At 33.3% G+C, this 19,986-nt stretch overlaps 1 protein-coding gene across 1 annotated transcript in view; it reads left to right on the top strand.

Moving 5' to 3' along the window:
- LOC129218993 (DNA-directed RNA polymerase I subunit RPA49-like) overlaps positions 1–19,986 on the top strand; it is a 96,797-nt gene that overhangs the window by 63,416 nt on the left and 13,395 nt on the right. The window contains exon 10 of the mRNA XM_054853312.1: positions 10,948–11,011. Within this exon, the coding sequence (XP_054709287.1) occupies positions 10,948–11,011 (64 nt within the window). The remainder of the gene's footprint in view (positions 1–10,947; positions 11,012–19,986) is intronic.

Below are 19,986 nucleotides of genomic sequence, written 5' to 3'. Positions count from 1 at the left end.
ATAGGCTGGCTGATCAACTTGCTAAGGCTGTATCTCTGATGACCCAACCAGATTCTCATCTGCCACTGCGCAACATTGAATGAATTGTTTTTAACCAACTGAAAAATAACTTGATTTTTTTCATATAGTGATGCAGCTGTGGGTAAAAAGTGGAATTCCCTGCTAAATAAAAGTAATAAAATCCCCAATTCATTCCCTCGGTCTGTTGGAATGACTTGCTTTCGTGCAATCACTAGACATGACTATTTGCAAAAACATCTGCATAGAGTTAGAGTAAAGGATTCACCCTGTTGTCCTCTTTGTCGCCAGGGTGAGATAGAGGGTGATCATCTCAGGAACTGCCCCATTATTCCAAAGTTTTTAAACGTCAACTCCAAGAATGCTAAATTTTATTCACATTATTGTTCTACTTCTTCATCTTATTGGGCTGCTCTTTGATTAATGGCAGAAATGCTGCAGACGGGCATAGGATAAAGAAAAAAATTCTTATCAACAGTGGAAACTTCATCTTATGGTTGAAAAATACCAAAAAAATTAAACCTACCACTGGACCAGGCCAGCACATGCAATATTAATACGAATTACTTAACTTACTTTCCGAGTATGACAAAAACAAATCAGATTACAACATGTTCAAATTCAGTCGTAGTAAATATATCAGCCATAAAACAATGTCAATACACAGCAAGAATCATAGTCCAAAAACGATCGGTGTTCTCCAAAGAACAGCATTCAAATGACACATCAATACCCGCGATCAGCTACATTTGAAAAAAATGTTTTTTATGTGATTATTTGGAAAGCTATTTTCAATGAGCTTATTGCTAAGTAAAGAAATTTCTTCGTTGAAGACTGTGATTAATTTACATTTTTTTTTAATTCTGATGTCTTGAGAGAGAATAATACCATTAAAAACTCTTTCTAAGGCATGAAAAAAAATCTTTAAGAAAGTTAACTTTAAATTGGAATTCACATATGGGTCATTTCACGCCAAATCGCCTAATACCATGTGCCGTCATGTCTCAGATTTTATCCATTACTTTTTTACAAACATATCTATGAGAAAAGCCCAAATTAATTTTTTTAGATTTTTTGAATGAAATCGCTTTGGAGAATTTTTTCAAAAATTCGAATTTTGACATTTTTTGGAGTAACCATTTTGGCATGAATTCAGAAAATCTCTCTAATTTTTTGATTTTTTAACTAATTAAGCTGAATTTGGTATCAATTTCAAGCTAATATTTTTCTCTTTCAGTGTGAAAGATAGAAAGTATTCTATGAACAGTTGGGTGTTGCCACTCTTTATCTAAAGTCAGTTTTTATGTTTTTTCAATTGGGAGATTAAATAATTTATATCTCCGGAGTACCTACTACGATCTGCATCAAATTTTTTTTTGTAGCATATTTAAATCATTCTCTTGCTATGTAGAAAAAAGTAGAAGGGTGTTTCTTGTTGTTTTGAAATACAAAAATAAAGTTTGTTTCGCAGAAAATACAAGTTTTCTATTACTTTAAATCCCTTTTAAGCTTAAAAAAGGCCAAAAACTTTTCAGAACAATTAATGCTGGACTCTCAAAGGATTTGTATCAATAGTTAATCGCTAAAAAGTTGTTTATTTTTGAAAAGAATTGTGCACTAAAACCTGTTTCAGACTTCGCAAAAATAAATAAATAAATAAATTTAAAAAAAAAAAACACTTTTGATTGAAAGTGTACTAAATATTTAGAATAATAATTTGAAAAATAGTAAAAAAAATATTTCTAATGGCATTATTTAGCTTTTTTTTTTTTTTTGACAATAAAAGGTAGGGGGAAAAAAGAGAATAATTACTATTGAAAAGCAGGGGTGCCCATCCCCCCCAAGCTCAATGGCGCAAATTCCCCCCCCCCCAAAAAAAAATTTTCTCGCTTTCGAATTGGGTTAAACATAACAGTTTTTAGAGTGTTTAATTTCCAGTCAAATTCACGGGGGGGGGGGGGGAGCACTAACAAATACCATTTGAACTGAAATGTTGTTGGATTGTTGACCCGCCTTGCCTTCCCTAATTTTGAAACGTGGATCTTGAGTAAACAAATTTTGGGTACCCATGAATTTTGCTACACTTTTTTTTTTCAAACGTATGAATGATTACAGGGACAACTTTCTGGCTTGGGATGGAGTCATTATTAGATGTATACAACATGAACCATGAAACGGAAATTTATTGTCAATCAGATAGGGGGTCCGGGGAGTTTCTCCCCCAGAAAATTTTTTAAATTGTAATTTTAAAACCAGTTTTATACAATCTCTGGTGATATTAGGAAAATAAAAGGTTAGGTGGCCCCTTCCCGGTAATTTTTCAATATTGAAACTTTAAAAGCGCAATTGTAAATAGTCTATCGTTGTGTTAAGGAGGGTTTCCTTTGTTTTCAAAATTGTAGTTCTAAAAACGCAGTTTTTGACTATTCGTGGTAATGTTAAGGAAAGAAGAGATCCTAGGGCTCGCCCCTGGAAAATTTTCAAAATTGAAGTCTTGAAAACGCTATCTATGGTTGGGAGACAAGCAGTTTTCTGAAATTGAAGTTCTAAAATCACAATTGTAGCCACCTTTGTGACGTTAAGAAAAAGAGTTTTCGAATGCTCTCCCGGAATTTTCTTGATATTGAAGCCCTAAAAACCAAATTTAAGACGACTTTTTAATAATGTTAACGAGAGTGGGGAGGAGGGAGAGGGGCGCTCCACTTAAATTTCCGAACTTATAGCTTTAGAAACACTTTTGATATATCTTGATAATGTTAGTGGAAGATGAATTTCGGTGCCATTCCCCCGGCAATTTTTTGAAATTGATACTCCAAAAACGCAATTCTAGGCTTGTCTTTGATCGTGTTAAGGAAAGAGGGGGGAATCAGGGGCTCTCTCTTATTAATTTTTCAAAATTGCATGACGAGAAACGCAGTTTTAGATGACTCTTGATAATAAAGAGGATGTCATTCTGGCGTTATAGTGGGGGCGCTCTCCTGGAAGTTTTCCAAAATTGAAGTTGCATAGCCAAAAAAAAGATCTATCACACACACCATGACAGATATTTTTCGGAAATCCTAAAAAATAGATTCAACTATTCTGCACACATTGAAAATCAGAACTCGAGAATTTTAACGAATCAAATATCTTTCTATACATATCAGATATAGATGGATATTATGTTTCGTAAATATGATTTACGAAAAATAATTTAAACAACTTAAGAACAGATTGTTTTACTTCCATCAGCGAAAACCAACATCACTGAAAGTTTTAAGAAAAATCATCTAATGATAAATTGAAACAATCAATTTAAAAATGGTTGAGACGATGGGAGTAAAGTGAAATAAGAGAGAGATATATATATTATAAGCTTAAGCTAGTTAATGAAGAAAATATATTAATTGTCGATTGCAGGAACTTCAAAACTAGTTCTTAACGATTGTCAAGGTGCAAAAGGAATCAATGAAAGACTAGAGCATACTGGTCAGAATTATTACAAACAATAAAACATTTTTGACCTCCCTCCTTCTCATCACTGTCACACGTATTCATCATGCAGAATTGTGCTGCTTCCAGAAAATTTATAGGATATTGAAAAGAAACCAAATCTTCTGATCCAACTTTGAAATGGACAACTCCATGTCGTCAGTGATGCTCCTTTCATTGAAAAAGAGACACGGTCATTAAATTTTGGAAAGAGCACCAGGGCTGTCGCTATTTCAAAAAAACTGGGGAGGGGGGTACGCTTTTTGCGGCCCCTTAATTTTTTCAAACGCATGTTCGAATGTGCAGAGAGAGAGAAGATTTGGCTTCTGGTTTAGCAGGGATAGTCATATTACTAGACCTTAGTACTAGCAATATAAATAATCGTTAGGATAATATTCAATCAGAATTAGGGGGTGTCGGAGGGCTACCTTCTTGCATTATTTTGCAATTTGAAGACATAAAAACGCAGTTTTAAACTATATTTTAAGTTTGGGAAGAAGGGGAGAAGAGTTCCAGAGGATAGCATCTCCCGATAATTTTTCCAAATTTAAGTTCCCAACACAATCGTACATTATATTTAATTATGTTCAGAAGAGGGGTCCAGGGGCTCTCCCTCGGGAATTTTCAAGACTGTTATTTGAAGAACAGTTTTAGACGATCTATGAAGATGTTAAGGGAGGAAGAGACTCGAGGTCATCATTCCATAATTTTTCAAAATGCAAACTTGAAGCTTGCATTCCCAATTGTGACACGTAAATGGGGGTCCGGGGGCTCTCCCCCGAGAAAAATTTTAAAATTGTAGATCGAAAAATGCAGTTTTAGACAATCTATGGTGATATTAAGGAGATGAGAAATGCGCCCTCCCCCATCGAAATGTTTTAAAATTTTGAAGTCTTAAAAACGCGATTGTAGACTTTTTGGTTAAAATTTAGTGCACCGCCAGTTTCTTGAAATCAAAGCTCCGGAAACGTAATTTAAGCCAACCTTCGATGAAAGGGAGGGAGGAGTTTTGAAGGGGCTCACAACCAGAAATATTTCGTAATTGAAGCACTAAAAGCGAGATTTAAGACATTTTTCGATGATGTTGGGGAGAGAGAGAGGCATTCTCTCGAAAAAATTCGAAAATTTCGATCTGTAAAAACCGCAGTTTTAGAAGATTTTTGGTTAATGTTAATGGGTGGAGAGATTCGGAGTCCTCCCCCGGCAAATTTTCAAAATTGAAATTCAATTAAAGTAATCGTAGACGATTTAATAATACTGTTAGAGGGGTAGAAGGTTTTGGAGATATCTCCCCTGAAAACTTTTCTAAATTGAAGCCTTAACAATGATATTTTTGAGGATCTCCGGTAATATTTGGAGGACGACAGTTTCGGAACAACTCAGGGAGTTTTTTTAAATTAAAGACCAAAAGACGAAATTTATTCGACTTTGAATGAGGATGAATGATTAATTGAGAGGGCATTTCTCGGATGTTACATTGGGAGCACTCTTATGGTTTTTCGAAATTGCAGTCCTAAATACTCAGGTGTAGGCAAGCTTTAATGACGTTAGACTAAAGGATGGGGTTTGAGAACAATTTTTCCGGGATTTTTTCAAAACCTAAATTTTAAAAACTCACTTCCAGGCCAGCTTTGGGGACGTAAAAAGAAGGGTTTGGAGTTCCCCACTCTTCCTTTCAGTTTGGCTGCGTCCCTCCTATCTTCATTGTCAATTTTAATTACTGATAAACATATTGTGGTAATATTTTCTTCCCATTTTCCTTTGCCAAACACGATTATTTGCTTGGATTTTCCATTATAAAACTTTCAATTCCCCCTCCCTAATATTTTTGTTTTCTTGCAATACAAACGTTTGCGGCCTTGGAAAAAGGACTTTTAACATTTTGAACAGATGTGGTAATTTTCTGCGATACTTTAGGTCTCTATTCCACTTCATTTTATTTTAAATATGCTACCTGCATCTCTTGATTAAGCTGTGATTTAATTACGATTTTTACATTCAAAAATTTAGAACTTTTGGTGTGAGTATTCACTACAATACATTGAATCTCTCTTTGCATTTAACGTTTTATTATTTTTTTTCCCTCTCTATTTCACATTTATTTCGGCGACCCATCCATTTTTCTCCACTTAGCAATGATTTTCAGGACAATATTTTTCATTAAAAAAAACATATAAGAATGTTTTGGCGAACCCTATCCTATGGACTGTTCTAATGAAGCTGTCCTATTTATTTGTTTTTTTTTTCTTTTTTTTTTTTAATTGAAGAACCATAAAGCATAATTTTGTATAACCAGGGCCGTCGAGAGACAAGGCGTGCACCATGTTAGTTTTGTCGCCTTTCCTCGCTCCCATTATGCTAATTTTACTCTATGCACAATACTTTAATTGAGCCGAGCCCGTAGTTTCTGACTAGGCAGACATACCCACTTTGCGGCCTAGTGAAGAGTGTACTGTACTGAATACTTTTTTTTGGTTAATAAAAATGTTTGAAGCGTACATTTCCGCGACTCTTAATAAAAGAGAATCATGGATGTTCCCAAATTGGTATTTTAAGATTACATTTTCCATTCAAATTTTACAGAAAAAATACTTTTTGTTACTACTATTTTAATTGTTCATTTATAATTACCATTGTAATTTTTTAAAACAGCAAAGAGTTTCCCTTTCTCTTCAATCAGCAAAAATAATCTTCTTCAGAGAAATCTAGAGTTGTGGAGTACTTACTGTAAGTGTGGAAGTTCATTGTCAGGTGTAACGTAATCCAAACAAGATTATTCTAAGAAAAATTTTCAACAGTGTCTTTTTTTCCATCCTTTTATGTCAAAAAAAGCAAAATATTTCCATTAAAAATATTTTTATAAAATTCTTCAAATTATTATTCTTAATATTTAGTACACTTTCAATCAAAAGTGTTTTTTTTTTTAAATTTATTTATTTATTTTTGCAAAGTCTGAAACGGAGATTTATGCACTATTCTTTTCAAAAGTAAACAACATTTTAGCGATTAACTATTGATACAAATCCTTTGAGAGTCCAGCATTAATTGTTCTGAAAAGTTTTTGGCCTTTTTTAAGCTTAAAAGGGATTTAAAGTAATAGAAAACTTGTATTTTCTGCGAAACAAACTTTATTTTTGTATTTCAAAACAACAAAAAACACCCTTCTACTTTTTTCTACATAGCAAGAGAATGATTTAAATATGCTACAAAAAAAAAATTGATGCAGATCGTAGTAGGTACTCCGGAGATATAAATTATTTAATCTCCCAACTGAAAAAACATAAAAACTGACTTTAGATAAAGAGTGGCAACACCCAACTGTTCATAGAATACTTTTTGTCATTCACACTGAAAGAGAAAAATATTAGCTTGAAATTAGTACCAAATTCAGCTTAATTGGTTGAAAAATCAAGAAAAAAATCAAGCCATCAAAATACCTCTTAACCTCCTAATTTTCAAAATAATTTCAAAAACTTTGATTTTTTTTAAACAAAACTTTAACTAACTAAAGTCTTGAACATTTCTGGACGAGTTGTTTGAGAAATGATTTTTTATGTATTTTAAAGTACTATGTTGAAGAAAAATCAATTCATTTATAGTAGAACCCAATAATCCGAACCCCAGAAATCTCATTTATAGTAGAACCCAATAATCTGAACCCCAGAAATCCGAAACATTAGAAAATCCGAACATAAGTTTTAAAATTTACCGATAGAAACCAATTACAAAACTAAGAATAAAACTAGAAATAAAAATCATAAACAAAGCTAGTGATTTTTTCAAAATTTGTAACAAACATTTTAATTGTTACTTAAGAATGAATATAATACCTTGATTAGTTAAAACGAAATCAATTTTCACTTTTGGCAAAACAAAAAAGAAAACTTTTCGAAATTTTTTGGAAGTTTGACTCACATTCTGCAGTTTTATAAGTTATATTTGCACTAGCGAAATGAGGGCGGGGGGGGGGGGGGGGGCACGGATATTTTGTTCATAGAACACCAAAATTTATTATTTAGCGCTTTAAAACAAATTTCAAGTTTTTTCTCAGACGATTTGAAGCGTTTGTTCTATGCTTTAAACGATGTAGGAGGAATAAATTATTAATTACTGCAATAAGAAGTTTAGTGCTATGCTAATAAAGATAAAAATATTGGTTATTATTAATAAAATTGTTATTTATTGAGATATAACTCACTATTGCAAAAACTACGACTAAAACTACAACAAATCTGAGTAAGTGATATGTACAATGATTATACAGAAAATAATTTTAAAGCGTTTGAATTTACAAGTCATTTACACAGATACATAGCGTTTTCCTTTGCTGTATTTACACATCGATGTGCAGATAAGTTCATTTTTGAAGCACCCACAAGTTATTTGAGAGCAGTTGTTTTTACGCATGCATGACATAAATTCGCTTTAAGCACTTGAAAGTGCGAGCAAACTCAAACAAACAAGAACGTGCTTCTCATCAATTACCGTAAACCCCAAAATCATGAATTTAAGTTCAGACTAAATTTTTAGGCACACTGTCCCATTGATATCTACCTCGATAAGCACTAAATAAGTTGCCAAAGGGCTTCAGCTGTGGGTGATAAGTTAATCATTGATCTTTGTTTGCTGGTGGAAAAATGTTTTCTAGCTTCATTTACAGACTGAAATTACACGAAGACGAGTAGCAATGATATTTGAAATTTTTAATCAGGTATACTTTTTTTTTTAGGATAGGTATAAAAATACACCAATCAGGATAGTCTTTCCATCTTTTCTACATCGTCAATTTTTCCCGACTTGCAACAAAGAGGTTGTGTCACATCCTGAGAATGAGTCGAACCCTCTTTAAGCAACTGCTTTTTGCTGACCGAATTCGTGTCAAAATCTTGGACTAGTATTAGTCGAAAGTGTTTTCCAGCTACAAATGCAAGCCCCATCTTTCTCCCCTTTTTGTACAACTCATGGAAGTATGATATGCCTAAAATGACAGCGGGCGCCAACAGTTCTTACGCATATGCTTCTGTATCCTCTTTCTGCAGCATCAAAAACATGTCCGAAGATCCTACAATCAGCTTCCTCTTGATTTGATGGCGCTAGAGGTGTTGTATTCAAGGAAAATCTCCGTCGAATCTTTAAGAGCAAATCAAGATGGTATAGGCAGTGCAATCATGAAAAACAATTCTGTCTTCTTATCTGCATTCCGGAGGAAAGTGATCCAGTTCTCTGGAAGCAAACCATTTTCTCCAAAATGATATCTTTCTCCTATTCCTCTTATATGTCTTGCATCTGTATCCTGAATAGACTTCAGTACTAAAACAAAAAAATTTCGGTCCTAGGTCATTTTATGTGAACGATGAAAGAACCATCATAGACAATAGCATCACAATGTATCTCTGCGCTTATTCTAAAATTAGCATTCATAATTTTCATCTCCAGCATCCTTTCTCAAAATGTTTTCGTCTTCTCTTGAGTAGTCTTCATCAGTAGTAATACTATTACTTAATTCATTGAGTAGGAACGTTAATAACTAGACTTATTTCTCGTTCAAAGAGCTCCATTTATTGAAATCGATGGAGGGTGAGGTTGATTTTCATAGAGGAGAAATTCATCCAGGTTTAAATGTACGATATCGCAAATAATGAAAAACTTTGAAAATGAATCTCCATTGAATTTTAATCTTTTCATTAAACAGACTTACTGGTTTTTCTGTAAAAATGAAAGACTAAAAGGTTTTCTTTTTCCTAACCGTGAATATGAAGTGACTTTTGAGTCACAATTCCTTTCTCTATGAATTTGTTGTAACTTTTTTTCCCAATTTGCCCAATCTTCATGAGTTGCTCCACATTCTATGTCTACTGCCATATTCCTCTCTAATGAAAACAATTCTTTCGATGGTTCAAAAAATGGATTTCCATGTTCAGCTATTACTCTTCAAGGCCTGACTCTTCAAGACTTTCTTGAAAACAGGCTTTGGAAACGTAATATTTTTTCATTGCGTATATACAGCGTTTCTTTAAATGAGCCGAGGTAACTTTTTCAAATTGTGTAAAAAATCGATAACTTCAAGACCAACCAACATCCATCTTCTTAATGCAGTTTGATCTGTAATAGACCAATAATACCCCCGTCTCCTTTCATCACCGCATTGTTTTGCTTTTGCATGTAAGTATGGTCCAATCCAATTACAGAAAATACGTTTATTGTCTTTTTACAACAAACATTCCTTCTTCGAAGGCTTTGTGTACGTCTGGAAGGTTTGTGGGTTAAAGAAGATCTTTCATGAAAATTGGTAACCATCGAGCATACTTACTAAAAAATATATGTATATCGTTAAAAATAGCAATAAAATGTTAAAAAAACACAGAATCAACTCCTTCAAAGGTTCAGAAAAGATATAAAGTTGGTTGAAAGCTGTGATCTAATAAACATTAACATTAAAAGCCCCAGCTTTAATACGGTGCTTCAAAATTTGAACATTGGGATGCTGCTTTCTTTCTCGGATTTTTAAGTTATAAAAACTTCTGTGTCAAAAGTGTCTTCATTACATCGATGTGAATCTCTTTGTAAGAAGTAGTTACATTTTATAATACTTTAGGCATGTTTTTTTCCCATAAAATGAGTAAAACCTTACTAGTGATCAATCGGGTAACGGAGAATTAACAACAGCAACAATAGTAATTATAGAAATAAGAAGACATTTTTAATTCAAACTTTAAATTTCTTTCTATTAAAATTATGTTGTCTTGACATTAATTTCACCCATTTTCCTTCAAATCCTTATTCTCTTATACCCTTTGGAAATAGTTTCGATTATGCCTGATCAGTAATAAAAAACGAGGTGCCGGATAACTGGGCAGTTCGGGCAATTAGAGTTCAGATAACTGGAACCCTATTTTGATATAGTCCTAATTAAATTTAGAAACCACTAATTATGTAATGAGGGGGGGGGGAATTCACGTCAGAGAATTTACAAATTAAAAATATCGATTTTTTTTAAATAACCAGTTTTTGTGAAGTTGTTTCAGAAATTAGACGCTTAATGGAGCTTTAAATGGTAAAAAATATAATTAACATCTATGGAGTGATACAAGAAATAATTTAAAAAATTATAATAATTTTTTTTTGAACTAAATCGCCATTTTTGGTTTTGGACCAAAAATGACCGCCAGGGGGGCTTTGGGGGGGATTTTGGAATGCTTCCCCTTCCTAAAATATTTCTATATACAATGTCTACAAACATGCCAAGTTTCAAAATTTTATCACAAAATGCAGTTTCTTCCCCCGTAGCCCCCTGACTAATTCTATTATTTTGTTCGGAAATTTATGAAACAAATATTTATGCATAAAAATTCTATTCATAAGTTTTTGTGCAAGGGGAAAAAAATGAAAGATTTGCTGTAGCGTTTTTTGTTTCTTTATTTCCCTTTACAGAAATAATGTTCTCTTTTCTTATTCTAGATCCATTACCTGAAGTTCCTCAAGTTTTCAAGAAAGAATTAATGGATAAATTTGTTATAAACAAGTATGATATCTTCTTTCAATTTTACCGTTTATACCTTGTAGTTGGCAGTTTCTCAATAGAGTTCAGAGAAAAACTCCCAAAACCTGAATGGATTAAAAATATTGAAATTGAAGTTTTCAGAAATAGCCTGTAAAAAACTTTGTTTATTTAATTTTAAATATATTTGTCATTCATTTTAAAGGCAGTATTATTATTTTAGAAGAGACAGCAGGCATCAGGCTTTTGGACCCACTAGGCTATTCCTCGTCAGTTTATCAATCCTCAAGAAAAATAAGGGTCCCTTCAAGTGCCCTTGAATCTATTCATCCCATCAAAAGTAACTGCTTCAAGAAAACATGTACAATACAGTGGGTGCGTCGGGGGGGGGGGGGAGAGAGGGGGTCGAATTATGTCTTCAGCAAACTTCTTTTTATTCTATTTAATAATACAATAGATAACTAACAGGTCTGGCCAGAGGAAATTTGGGTCCGTTAACGGACCCTTCACAAAAATCCAATCGACCAAAATGGACCTTTCTCAAAATCTCGATCAACCAAAACGTACCTTTCACAAAATCCCGATCAACCAAAACATTACCCTTCACAAAATTCTGATAAACAAAAACAGATCTTTCACGAATTGTTTATTGAAAGAGCAAATCTCAAATCAAAACAATGCAGTATATTTCCATGTATAAATACAATAATGTTTGGAACCTTTTTTAAATTTTAAATTACAGGGATCAACTCATACAAAACCTGCTAATTTTGCAAAAGAAAAAAAAAATTGCTCTCTTGTGATGCTCCGGCAAGCGATAAATAACTCTAATCCAAATAAATGTAATGCTTTTGTTGATTTCTTTGAAAGAAATTAACAGCTGAAAGTCAGTTTGGTTTATAATTTTGCTTGTTTGTTTTATGCAGTGGTGTTGTTGTAAACTTGTCAACCTTCTCTAAATAGGCGTGGTAAGCACTTTTCTCCCCACTCATGATTTAATAAACAATAATATACAGTGAAGTGAACTTAAAACTGCAAAGGATAGTAGGGTGGAGAGGAGGGGGAAATGTGATCTTTTCAGATAGGGTTACCAACTTCAAACTTATTGCACTTAGCGTCTGGCTGTGCGATGTTTAACTGTTATTTTGGGAGAAAGTTATATGGGTTTGGTTTTTCGATGTTAAAAGGATGATTAACTTTTAATAAATAAACTCTTTTATTTATTATGAGTCACAAATTAAAATGCTGAATCGATGGTTTATTTTTTATTTTATTTATTTATTTTGCTTCAACTGTGTCCAGATATTAATGATATGTTTAACATAGGACTCTAAAATGCAATTTTAAAGTAATTTTATCAAAAATATTTCTTTTACAAGCCGTTTTTATATTTTTGATGCCTTCACTTTGAGGATTGCGATCGCTTTGCATCCGCTACGGGAATCTGATTTTTCGAACTTTCGATGTTTAGTACTTTTTGTTAAGAGGTAAACAAACAAAATATTTTTTTTATTTTTGTAAAAATCACGGAGTTTATAAGTTTTAAAACGAAATTCTGTGCTCTTTAACAGTGTCTTGGATCAAAAAGTTAAATGCTGAACCCCTGCCTGAATTTCTTTGTTACAATTATCTTAAATGCTATGCATATAACATTTCTAGAAAATTTAACATAATGTAGAATTGTAAATAAAGATTTATACGTGAAAGGGTGCCCATCTCCCAGAGAGCGATGCCGCCCCCCCCTCCCCAGAATACTTGAAAAACACGCAAGAATGATATTCTCAATGGAAAAGAGGGAAAACACTCAACTTTAAGTGTCAATAATGCAGTTTGCGCCATCTCAAAATTCTAAAATTTCATTTTTACAAAAAAAAAATTGCAAAATTATTTGATTTTTCACAAAATCAATTGATTTTTCACAAAAAGCAGACCCTGTGAAAAATCCTGGACAGACCCCTGACTAAAAATGGATGCTATTTGTCTAGTTGGATGGCTTGTTTTACATAAGCTTTAATTTCTGAAATGTTTTGTGAAGTAAGGTTTTTCTGTCTCCTAATAAAATAGCATTTAAATATCAAAGTAAATCATGGGTGCAAGACCTTCTGTCTCAGGACAGATTTCCGTCTTGGACAAAATCTCTAAGACGGAGATCTCAATGAATTTCTTTCTGTTTTCACTTTAAAAAGAAAAATTGAGTGTTTGAAAAATATGCTTTAATATTACTGGACCGTTCCATAACCACGAATTTACATCGACATTCTCTCGATTTTCCGCCTTGGGCTTGTTTTGTTTGCAACTTGCTTTTGGGGGAGTGGCTTTTAGACTCGCGCCCTTTCACGTTTTTTAGGTATAGCTCTGTTATTTCCAACTCCCTGCATTGCAGACCTCTGAGTTGCTTGCTTTTCATTTTTTTTTTTAATTTGCAGAATTTTTTTTTTTTGTAAATTTCACACGCGTAAATGAAAATTATGTGCGCTTTTAAAATGTATTACAGTTGAATCTGAATCACCGATTGAGAGTGATTGCTGACGAGATGAAATGTTTACGTCACAGCAAAGAGCGTCCAAATACCAGAAAATATCTTCATGCTGAAGTATTGAAATGCTATTTTGGCTATTTTTGAGTGAGTTTAGAGGTAGGGAATTGGGGTTGTTTCTCGAAAATTTTCGAAATTGAAGTCTTAAAACTTTTGGTTGTCTTTGGCGATGTGGGGAGGGGAGTTGATCTTTCAATAGAAAAATAAATCTTAAACACGAACTTACTCTGCCTTTAGTAAACACAGTGACGGGGGAGGGGGTATTCCGCCGGCCAGCCCGAATTTTTTCCGTTTCTGAAATTTTAAAAACTCTGTTTTGGGCTATCTTTGGATGACTTAAGGGGGAAGGGTGTAGGAAGCTTCTTTCAAAAAGTTTCCAAAATTAAAGGATTACTTTTAGGCGGTCATAAGTCATGTTTATAGGTAAAGGTGGTGCTATTTCTAGAAAAAAAATTTAGAAACTGAAGCCTTAAAAATTCAAATTTAGGACATTTATGGTGAACTCAGAGGAAGGGGTTCGGGTGTTCTCTTTTGAAATTTTTTTGATGCTGAAATATTTAAAACGCCACTTTAGGCTATATTTGAGTGCTTTAAAAGGGATGTGATTGAGGGGCCTTGCCTGAGGTAAGGGTTCAGTTCCCCTATTTCTTTTTCTTAATTAATGAACATTGGAAAGTGTACCTTGTTTAAAAAATATATCTACTTCACTGAAGCGGTTTTTTATAGCTAATTTCTCCGCCTGCTATATTATAAAAAGAATTCTTTTTCAAATGAAGACTGTCGGGGAGAATGATGCCAGTTCATTATCATTAGTCGTCCATACCATTCCCCCACCTTTCCTTCTTTTCTGGTTTGCTGGCGCTACTTTGTGTAGACCTTCCGATCAGAACTGATTTATGTTGCAAAAGTGAAGATCTTATGTCCCAAGCGATTTTATTGCTGCAATAAATTTGTTTACGATCGGCAAAAAACTAATGGTGGGGAGCTGTGAACGTTTTTACTCCTAACATTATCCAACATCATCTAAAATTGCGTTTTTCAAACTTCAATTACGAAACATTGCCGAAAATTGTTCCTAAACTCCATCCCTTCGATAATGCATTTAAAAAGCGTATAAACGTTATGAAAGATGGAGTACTATTTCATTTTTAACGCCTCAATTTCGGGGAGAGCCCAGATCCCCCCCCCTTTATGTAATATTTTTGAAGGTCGCCTAATATTGTGATTTTGGGACAATCAGTTTGAAATAATTGATGTAAGAGTCCCTGAACCCCTCCTTTCCCTGAACTTTACCAAATTGGCCTACCATTGCGTTTTTTGGACTTCAATTTTTAAAAAATTCTGGGGGAAAGCCCCCAAACCCCCCATTATTGGCTGTTTTTTGTTTTTTTTTTTTAGAATTACAATATCAAAACGCTCAAATATTACAATTTAAAGGCTTAAAACTCAAATCAAACGCAGATTCCAAAACTGGCATTTTAAAAATCTACAACATTTATACACGTAAATTTTTCCGTAAACACATATGTGGGGGGGGGGGCTGGGGCAGAAAATATTTTCAGTCTTGAACACATCGCCAAACTTGCACCCATGAAGTAAATTGAAGGAGTTCATAATACTTTTTTTTTAACTTCCACTCTTATTAGTTTTTCATTCTTCATTGATATCAAGAGTGTAGTTCTAGAATAAATGCAGAAATGAACTATTAATGCATTGAGGGCCACCCAAAGAGCTGATGGGACAGTTTCCTCCCACCCCCACCCCCTGCAATACACACATAAAAATCAAGTTAGTAGTTATAACAGCAGTGCATCATATGCGTGAATGCGTCACTTTCATTTTTCAAATAATAATGAAAAAAACAATCAGAGGGCTATGGATAATACAAAATAAAACACAAGCAATGAATCTGTTTATAATATTAATTATATACTAATACTGTTTATAATACTTATTATATATTATAAGAACTTTTTCGAAAAATGGAAATGTTAAAAATCTAAATATTTATCTTGTAAAATTTTAACCCCCCCCCCAAGATAAAAAAAAACACACTGAATTAGTTACTCATACTGATCAAACTAAGAACACAAAAAAATACTTTGTTGATTATAAATAGAAAATGTATTTATTGAAGTATATTACATCAAAATTAATTTTTGATCTGGACTTATCCAATAATAATTTTCAAGATTTCTTTTTGGTTTTACTTGTACCAACTTAATACCAGCTTTCATATAGGTTAAAAACAAAAATGTCATTTTTTTGCATCAAATTTTTGCAAGTTTCAAGGGAAAGAAAGTACCCCAAATACTCAACAACATCAAAAATCATTTAGAATTGCATTTTTGGAGCTTTAATTTCGAAAAATTACTGGCCTTAATATTACAAAATATGGCCTTACACAATTGCATTTTTAAAATTTTAGTTTCAGAAAATATTTAAGCAAAGATCCCTATACCGACTTTCTTTAATATCACAAGTGAATCGATTTCTTCAAAAAGGGCATAAGTCCAACTAATGCAACTTTTCAGAAATAAATAATTATTTCATTCATAAATAAACTAAATTCTACAAAAATTTTTATGACTAATCTAGCCACAAGGAGGATCATTACCTCACCTTAAACTACTCTTCCTTTCGTCACTGAAATTAATTTTTTTTTTTATTTTGACTTGTGCCCGTTCTGCAATAAATATCCTGAAAGGCTAGTTTAGAGTGATGAAAATGTAAATCAAGTGAAACAGGTTTGTTTCAAATTGATTTATGATAATAAAAAATAACATAACAAAGTGACATAAATAATTAGTGAAGTCTGTATTCATAAATTCGTTATCTTAAGAAAATGCATCGTGTATTTCCCTCTTTCCCGAGTAGCATCAACTCATCGGCTGATCATCGGCCGTTCATCGAAATCCGATCAAACTTTGATCGGCCGATCATCGGATTCCGATGAGTTTTCATCGGAAATTGCTCCAATATGTCTCATCGGCAATAGTAGAATCCGATCATCGGAATCCGATGAATTTTGCTCCCTATACCGATGAGATTTGGAGCAATATACGAGCAGTGCTGTTTCAAGGCGATGAATTTTGGATGAAAATACGATGAAATTTGGAGCAATATACGAGCAGTGCTGTTCCGAGGCGATGAATTTAGGATGCAAATACGATGAGAAGTAATATCAACCGCAATATAGGGACAAGCAGGAGGAAAAAAAATTAACAGTGGGAAGATGGGTCCGCCATCTTGGATGATCATGTGACCCTTCCGCCATCTTTAAAATGTTCAGAAGGGGTATTTTCGGATGACGTCATGGGACAATTATTTAATATAGTTTAATTTCTTTTACTAACTGGTTTATTTATTTTCTAACTTAACTTTTGATGAGTGGATTCATTAACTCAATCTAAGTCGCTTTAGCCGGGAGTCGAACCCAAGACCCCTGGAGTACGAGATTCATATGCTAACCACTAGACAAGCAATGCTCTCTCCAAGGAGGAAAATAATGTGTTAAATGGAAAATCATTTGTGGCGCCATCTATCTGGGGGAAAGGCCATGACAGATTTCTGAACGGAAAGTGAGAATTTTTTTCAGTGAATATACTTGTGGCGCCAGCTAGTGAAGAGTCGGAGTCGATCATTTTGCCCGCAAACCGAGTCGGAGTCGGTAAATTTGGGAGTCAAATTGAACGGAGTGGAATTGTTTTTGAGATAGAGAGAAATCATTCAAGAGTCGGAGTCTCATTTTGTTCGCAATTCCAGTGAGGTAATCGGGGTTGGAATCGTGGAGTTAAAGTTGAATTGATTTTGCAGCAAATTGGAGTAAACCCTTCCAAAATCCAGGAGTAGGATTCGGAGTCAAAGTCTCAGTCATTTTTTCTCCGATTCTCAACCCTGAATGTTGATCCGTATAGTCTTACGTTTGATCAATAGTCGGATATTCGAATAATAAAACTTATCCTATTTTAACAGTTGGGAGATTTCCAAAAATTTTAGATTAGGAAAATTTTTATCAGAAAATTTAAACCACCTACTTTTTTTAAGATGAAATGTAACTCGGCAAATTTTCATCGGAAAATTTGATCGTTACGATCTCTTTTTCCGATGAAATGCAGCTCGGCAAATTTTCATCGGGAAATTTGATCGTAAGGATATAGTTTTCCGATAAAAAACAGATCATCGAAAACCGTTCTCGGATTCTGATCGCAACGATGTCAGCGTGCATTACGCGATGAGTTTAGGAGGAGTCGATGATCGGCCGAGCAAAATCCGATGAGTTGATGCTACCTGGGTTCTCTCATCTTGTTTTAGTGAAATAATAAACTCTGGTGTAAAAAAATTTAAAAAAATACAAAAACTAACAAACTGAGATAAAAAGCAAAAGTTTTGCATGTGTATAAAACTATAGTCATATTCATTAAATACATCCTTCATGGAAACAGTTTCTATCCTTCTCTTGTCTAGTATTGTGTACCGAATTTGATGTACATATTAGTATGATTGTGTCCAAAATTGCACTGAATAATCATTTTGATAACTGTTATTTCTTTCTGCAATATGAAAAATTTCCCTTTTTTATTGGCAAAGGTCGTTCAGCCAACAAGAATTACTTTGCAATATGCTCTTGAAAATAGTTGAAAAATATCTAGACTAAAACCATTCCGTTGGCGTTCTATTGAATGTTTAAACATCATGAATGTTGAGAATTAAAAACATTTGTCGCCCAGTAGAATCTTTTTCTAGAATCTCAATTTGGGAGAAATACAAGTCCTTTTGAAAAATTACAGTTACAGATTTCATTGTTTTCAACGGATTTGACGATGAATCTTGATGTAGTTTCACAATTTCCCTTATAAGAGATTGGATTTCACATGGTACTATGTTATATATGTTTAACATTTGTTTTACTGTCCTAAAATCCAGGTCACAAAGGTCAAACAAATATCCTCTCAGAGGAAAGCCATCAGCAATCTTGTTAAATTTTCTCAGTGTGGTTTCTGGAAAATGTCTCCTACAGTGTTGTTCTTATTTTGGCCAGCGTATATCTCACTGAAAGTGTACAGTTTTTTCTCAGTTCTTAGAGTGATGTTAATAAAATCCCTGAGAAATTTGCAAATTTCATACCAATACTTTTCTCCCTTATCTCTACTCAGGTTGTGATTTCAAATCCCCCTAGCCCCTCTAACTGACAAACCTTCCATTCCCCTAATAATGATAGATCAAAGAAGTTTTTTGTTTTTATTTCATTATGCGAAAAAAATCTAGTTCTTTTAAGATCTTGCTATATATTCACATTGGGTGTTACTATTCCTTCATTCGCGTTTAGTGCAGAAAAGGCATCAGTCAGAGACTTATGCCCTTTCTGCACTAAACAAAAAATACAGCCCCCTAAATTAAGTGCTTTGTTGTACAAGGATTGAAGTCCCTGCTACACTTGTCGATTTTTCTGCATACAAAGATGGTAAAAACCACAGCTAACTCAATTTTGAAAAAAATGGGACTTATGCCTTTTCTGAAATAATCGATTCAAGTACTGGGGGCTTTTTAAACGAAACTTACAAAAAATTTAAGGGGAATAGCCCCTGAATATAAAACATTGCTCAGGTTTTTTATGCCATAATTTAAAAAAAAAATTCCATGAAAGGGCTCCAGATCCTCCTTCCCATAAAATCTTCAAAGTTTGTCTACAATTGCGTGTTTGAGACTTTAATTGGACACAAAAAAGAAGAAAAATGGTAGAAATTTGTCTTCATTGGCATCAGTAGAGCAAAACTCCAGAATTCAAAGGCGTCTTGTAACTGATTTCAGAAAACAATAGCATTTCATTTCTTCCTTCATACCTCAACCTCCTTTTTACCCTAATTTTGCTAAATTATTACCAATTCAAACTAAGACCAGGACAAGTGGAGTTCCAAAAGAGAATAATGACAGTGAAGAAAATTATCTTGTTTATATAATAAATAATTGTACATAATGAGCCTTTATACGTTACCTTAATGCTTTTTTTTCCCTAAATGAGCATAATATGGTCTCAATTAAAAAATTTTAACAATGAGGAACAATTTAGTGCATTTTATAGTATTTTTAATTGAAATATTTTTAAATTATTTCTCTTTGTTGTTTCACACCCACTAAATTCTAAGTTGGACTTGGTAGTAGGTAATGTGGCAAAAAAAAAAAAAAAAATCTGAGTATAAAAGTGAACCAAGTCATTTTATTTATTTTTTTTAAAACCAAATAGGGAAAAAACTAGTGGATAACACATACTTAACATTTACTTTATTTTATGTATTGACTTTAAAAATTCCAGTAACTATGATAGGGATTTAATAAATGGTTGAAATACAAATGTTGTATTATCTCAAAACAAACTCAATGGGCATTTTTCCACTTTTCTTTCAACCCACTCATTTACTTTTAGCCATATGTATTAAAATCCAGAAAAAAAAAAGAAAAAAGA

This window comes from Uloborus diversus, chromosome 3, assembly GCF_026930045.1.
Source record: "Uloborus diversus isolate 005 chromosome 3, Udiv.v.3.1, whole genome shotgun sequence".
In the NCBI taxonomy this organism is placed as follows: Eukaryota; Metazoa; Arthropoda; class Arachnida; order Araneae; family Uloboridae; genus Uloborus; species Uloborus diversus.
This window is presented reverse-complemented; position numbering and strand designations above follow the sequence as displayed.